At 40.6% G+C, this 6,320-nt stretch overlaps 1 protein-coding gene across 1 annotated transcript; it reads left to right on the forward strand.

The window, feature by feature from the left end:
- Window positions 1-4,205: 4,205 nt before the first annotated feature.
- LOC149031156 (uncharacterized) lies at window positions 4,206-5,924 on the forward strand. The gene has a single exon (XM_089176589.1). It carries the CDS (start codon window positions 4,437-4,439, stop codon window positions 5,721-5,723), a length of 1,287 nt encoding a protein of 428 aa, XP_089032715.1. The 5' UTR covers window positions 4,206-4,436; the 3' UTR covers window positions 5,724-5,924.
- The last annotated feature ends 396 nt before the right edge of the window (window positions 5,925-6,320 follow it).

The following is a 6,320-nucleotide window of genomic DNA, read 5'->3' on the forward strand; positions in this document are numbered from 1 at the left end:
CTTGAGGTCAAGGTCAGCTCTGGTTGACTATGAGAATAGATGCCTCAGATTTCGGAAAAAGGTAATCTCATTTATAGAAGAGGAGAGAATTAATATTCCGTCTCGTATGTCAAAAATTTGCTCTATTCATATTAATAATGTCGAAACTACAGAGGGATATGTCCCTCGTTTGAATCTTCAGCCCGGAGTTTTTGCAGGAGAGGCTTTAGTTAGGAACGTAAACGGAAAGGCGTATATTAAAGTAACGAATACGTCTTTTGAATCCGTTGATTTGACAATTCCTAAAGTAGAATTATTGGATTATAGTATTGGTACTCTTCCGAATTCAGCGTCCAATACCACTGATCCATCCGGTTTCCTACGCAATATTCATACAATATTTGCCTCCAACTCCGCTGATCCAATTCCAAAATCAGATGTTTCGAATTCCGAGTCACCTTCCTCACCCTCCAGGGTTGAATCCGTGAAATCCCTCTTACGCCTTGATCATCTGAATACGGAAGAGGCAAAATCTGTTTCAAAATTAATTGAGTTAAATGCCGATATCTTCCATTTGCCAGGTGAACCATTGGGGAGCACCAATGTTTTGGAACATAAAATAACAACAGCTGGTAACGTTCCCGTGCATACTAAACAATATAGATTTCCCCCGGTTCACAAGGAAGAAATTAGGAAACAGACTTCAGAAATGTTAGCTGACGGGATAATTAAGCCGTCCATCTCTCCATATAATTCTCCTATATGGATTGTTCCTAAAAAGGCGGATTCAAAAGGTAATAAACAATAGCGCATGGTGATCGATTACCGGAATCTTAATGAAAAAACAGTAGGTGATGCATATCCTTTGCCCAACATCACCGAAATTTTGGATCAACTCGGCGCAGCTAAATATTTTTCTACTTTCGATCTGAAATCCGGATTTCACCAAATTAGAATGCATCCGGATGACCGCGAAAAGACAGCGTTCTCGACCCCGTATGGTCATTTCGAATTTTGTAGAATGCCTTTTAGCTTAAAAAACGCACCGGTTTACAAGGCGAAGAAATGTTTGTTTACTTGGACGATGTCGTTCTTTATGCAAGTTCACTTAACGAGCATGAGATAAAATTTGGTAAGCTCGCTCGCAGACTTCGTCAAGCAAATTTAAAATTACAGCCCGATAAATGCGAATTTCTGAGACGGGAGGTAATTTATTTAGGACACATTATTGGGGAAGACGGTGTAAAACCGGACCCAAAGAAATTAGAGGCAGTCCGTGAATTTCCGCGTCCGAGGAACGCAAAATCAGTTCGTCAATTTTTGGGACTCGCCGGTTATTATAGAAGGTTTATTCCTGCCTTCTCTAAAGTCGCCAAACCGCTAACGGATTTGTTGAAAAGGGATGTTTTGTTTTGCTGGGAGAATGCCCAGGAAAACGCTTTTTGCTCGTTACGTGATTCTTTGTGTAAAGAACCAATCTTGCAGTATCCAAATTTTGAGTTGCCTTTTAACGTAACGACAGACGCATCCGGCTATGCAATCGGTGCCGTGTTGAGCCAAGGTCCTGTTGGAAAGGATCTGCCTATTTCCTACTGTTCGCGAATTTTGAATCAGGCTGAAAGAAATTACTCCACAATTGAAAGGGAGCTTTTGGCAATAGTTTACGCGACAAGTTATTTTAGGCCATATTTGTACAGCAGAGAGTTTGTTCTGGTAACCGATCACAGGCCGTTAGTATGGTTGAAATCAGTAAAGGATCCTACATCTAGGCTTGTTAAGTGGGGTCTTAAATTGGCAGAATACTCATTTAAAATCGTATACAAATCTGGAACTGCAAATTCGAACGCAGATGCGTTGTCTCGAAATCCGGTGGAGAGTAAAAACATTCTCCCAATAAATATGTTCGATTCGAACGACAGTCTTACTAAATTTGACATTAGACAAACTGCGGACGACGACGGGGACTGTGACGTCAACGAGACAGCTGACAGAGTGACTGGTCTTACTTCATCGTCATCTGATACAGTCGATCCAGTTACAGGGACGGTAACAGACGATGAAGGCTCTGACGTCGACGATACGGATGACTCATCCGCGTATGACAGACCTTACTCCCCGCAGACTGAGACCGAACATAACACGCATTTAAGAATGCTAACAGACAATGTAGGAGTCACAAGAGATTCACTAAATTTAAGACACGATAATTTAGTTATTTTTACAGATCTAGTCGGAACTCCGTGTGACGAAGGGGCAAAGACTTTAGGTAAAATACATAAGCTTCCGAAATTTGAAGAACTGGTGCTGGGACGCGCTAAAGTGGTGAAATTCGGCAAATATAAGCTAATCGCGATCCCCATTAAAGAACGGGCAATAAATGCCACTAAATTTGAAACGCTGGTTGAAGCTATTGGGTCTTTGCTATCCGTCACACGCGAGCTTGGGTTAACATCAGTCAGCATCTCGAGGACCCAAGATTTGGACGGAATTTCATGGTTACGAATCTTGAGAAAAATTATTAATACATTCGAGGGTGAAAACTGTAAAATAGTTGTTTGTAATAATGAAGTGTCTATTCCAGAGACGGAAAAGAGGGAGGACATTATAGCGGAATGCCACTCCTCGCCTATCGGTGGTCACAAAGGTGTGACAAAAACGTATAATCGTATTCGACAAAAATATCATTGGCCACATATGAAAAAAGATATTCAAGAATTTATAAATATTTGTGAAAGTTGCCAGATTAAGAAATTAGTTAGAATTAAATCCAAAGAGCCAATGATATTAACCGATACGCCGGGAGCGGCATTCGACAAGATTGCCATGGACATCGTGGGCCCGTTACAGGAGACAAAGATGGGTAATAAATATGTACTCACTATTCAGGATGCACTAACAAAATATTTCATTGCGGTGCCTCTAAAATCAATTACGTCCGTCGACATCGCAGAAGGTCTAGTTCATAACTTTTGTAATATTTTCGGGGCTCCACGATCAATTTTGACAGACCAGGGCACAAATTTTACAGGTTCTTTACTAAGGGCAATATCAAAACAATATAATTGTAAGCAGATTAAAACCACTGCATTTCATCCGCAATCGAACGGATCTTTGGAACGTTCTCATATTGTCCTTATTGAATATTTAAAACATTATATTAATAAAAGAAGCGAGTGGGATAAGTGGCTCACCCATGCAATGTTCGCTTATAATACTAGCACGCATGAGGGAACAAGATTCACCCCTCATGAATTGGTTTTTGGTAAACAGGCAAATGTGCCATCAGTAGATGTTATAACTGGAATCAATTTAGAAGATACCTACTTAGAATATTATTTGGATTTAGTTAATAAAATAAGAACCGCACAAAAGGCGGCAAGACAGAACTTGGTGGGAGCTAAAATTAAATCTAAATATTATTATGATAAAAATGCTAGAGGTCAAAAGCTTAAAGTTGGTCAGGATGTCTATCTTTTGAAACAGCCAACGTCTAAATTGGGAAACCAATATACTGGTACCCACCAGGTCCTAGAAGTGCTACCCAAAAATCACATCAAAATTAGTTATAAAGGTAAAAGTAAGATTGTTCATAAAGATAAGCTAAAATTGTCGAAATCTAAAAGGTAGTCTTCTTTCGTAAATATTTGTATATTAAAATATTTTGCTAACATGTTTGTTTTGCCACTGACTGTACATTATCACCAGGAAGGATGAATTCCAAGGTTTGCTACGTCATCCTTTGTTGCGTCACGACGGCCTTCGCTCTATTGGGTTACGACTGTGGTGGAAATTCTGCCAACATCAGCACGGTATCATTGCTGGAGACCGGGGAGTGTAATCTACCCGTGTCATCGCCCAACAAGTCGGTGACGTACGTGCAGCTGTTACAGCTGACAGACTATGATAATGTGCGCGTATATCAGTGCAGAGTGGAAATAGACAGAACAATATATTACTGTGGAATGAGTTCGCATATCTCGGCGGTTCATAACGGTCGCCGCATTTATTTACTTGAAGTGTCTTCGAACGTTTGTAAGAGTATGATAAATACCGGTACACTTTCGTTGAACTCATTCACACAGATTAGTGGACTACGTGTTAACTCGACAGACTTTCGAAGTGTTACGTTAGCAGGTTCCATTACCACCGACGGTAGGTGTCAAGGCACCCAATATTCGTATACCGACGGTACGTGGGACAGTGTGGTTGTTCAAAGTGTAGTGCGCACAGACATTAGAATATACACGGGAATAGTGAAAAGTGGTGAGAACTTGATTTCCCTTAGGGGACATATATCGTGCACTTTTTCAGAGGGAACGTGTTTTACAGACGAAAACGGTTGTGCATTTTGGACAGTTGTTCCCGGTTCGTCGTGTAATTTTGAACGATATACGGCACTGTATGAGGGGTCCGCCACCAAAGTGACGTCATCAATCGCAATCTCACATATTACAACAATGTACTCGGTGACGGAGGGAGACACTGCCTTCGCGTTGATGAGTAAAAACGAGCTCCACATTTGCGGGTATACTCTGGTCACTACTGAACATCCCAAACTTTTTATCTTGGAAACAACAAGTGGTCATACGTTTACGTCAAAGGCAAAAATAACACCCCAAAACATGGATTTGTTTGCCTATATAAATTCAAAGTTCGTATACGTTGAGAAGCACCACCGTGACCAGCTGGAGTCTCTCTATGTAAACATCTTACAACAGAAGTGTAACCTAGAACAACAGGTTATTCGAAACGCGTTGGCATTTGCGAACATTCTCCCAGATGTTTTTGCGTACACGGTCATGAAGAGGCCGGGGTACATGGCGGTGGTGGCCGGTGAAGTCGCGCATATTGTCAAGTGCACCCCTATTCCGGTGAAAATAAGACATTCAGAATTATGTTATAGAGAACTTCCCGTGATATATCAAAATTTAAGTGTTTATTTAAAACCAAAGTCGAGAATTTTAGTTAGAAAAGGTACTGAAGTACCGTGCAGCGCACTACTGCCACAGGAATATTTGATCGAGGGAACCTGGTATCAGCTGCTACCAAAGCCAACATACGTAAAGGATCCCCAAATTCTGCTGCCAGACACGGATGTGATCTGGAGATACATCGATGCGGGATCGCTCGCGAATAGTGGGATTTATACACAGGCGGATTTGGACGATCTCCGGGACCATGTAATGTTCCCTGTTGAGCAACCGTCTATTTTGAACACTATCGCGAGAGGAGCAGCTGGACATAAAGTGAAAGTTGACACGTTAAATCTTGTGGATTTTGTAGGTGAAAAGGGTGTTAGTGAATTAGCAGAAAGTGTGACCTCTAAACTTTGGAACGGTCTATTGAAATTCGGAACGGTCAGTTCTGCTATTCTTGGAATTGTGCTTATTTTTAAAGTAGTGAAATTGATCATAGACTCTGTTCTTCGAGGGTACGCCCTGCACACAGTTTATGGTTGGAGTTTACATATGTTGGGTGCAGTTTGGGGCTCAATCACGAGCCTACTCCTCCATTTGGGGCGCGGGAAGGATGCTCGGCCCACTCAAAATTCGGACAATGGAATTGAACTTCGGTCGGTGCGCACGGAGACACCAGAATCTTCAAGCGGTGACTCCGGGGCCGCCCAACCTACCTTGGATTCGAGAGGCTGCCAGACAGAAAATACACCTGGTAAGCGGGTTCAATTTCATATGGATGACGAAATCACTCAGAAATTTCGTTCGTTGCGAAGACCACGGGAGTAAATCCCATGGTTCTTCTTCTTAAGGGGGGAGGTGTCACGTCCAGTGACGTCTAAATTCGAATTTCGTGCACTACACCCAAAAATTTTAAATTTGGTAAACTCTGTCGTATTTGAATATTATTAGTCTGTTTAATTTTTGCGTAAAAGTAATTTGTTAAACTTTAGTTCGTATAATTTTGAGTGAAAATAGTTCTATAAGTACTATGTAAACCCTGCGAGATAAATTTTTCTTTTTATATATATACATATATTTCATACTGTTTGTTTTAGTATATAAATTCGATACTTTGTATGTACATTAGTTATTAGATCAATTATAATAGATCATTTTCGTTCGCGCTAATGTACCTTATTTTCACACTTAAATATTTGGTAATAATGCTTTTCTTTTCCATATTGTTATTATTCTTTGTAAAGATAATTCTGTATTTCCTATGAACGACCATCGATAAATTGTATTTTGTAGAATGGATAAATTGAAGTATTGAGAATCCATTGTCGTTCATAGAGGAATCTGCATTACCGACAGTGTCGGTCGGTAACTAGTTTAGTTGATAAGTAAATGTCGGTAATACCGACATTGCGTTCTTCCAGTACT

This window comes from Polistes dominula, unplaced genomic scaffold (assembly GCF_049000335.1).
Source record: "Polistes dominula isolate Pdom_NZ unplaced genomic scaffold, Pdom_raw_medaka contig_727, whole genome shotgun sequence".
Lineage (NCBI taxonomy): Eukaryota > Metazoa > Arthropoda > Insecta > Hymenoptera > Vespidae > Polistes > Polistes dominula.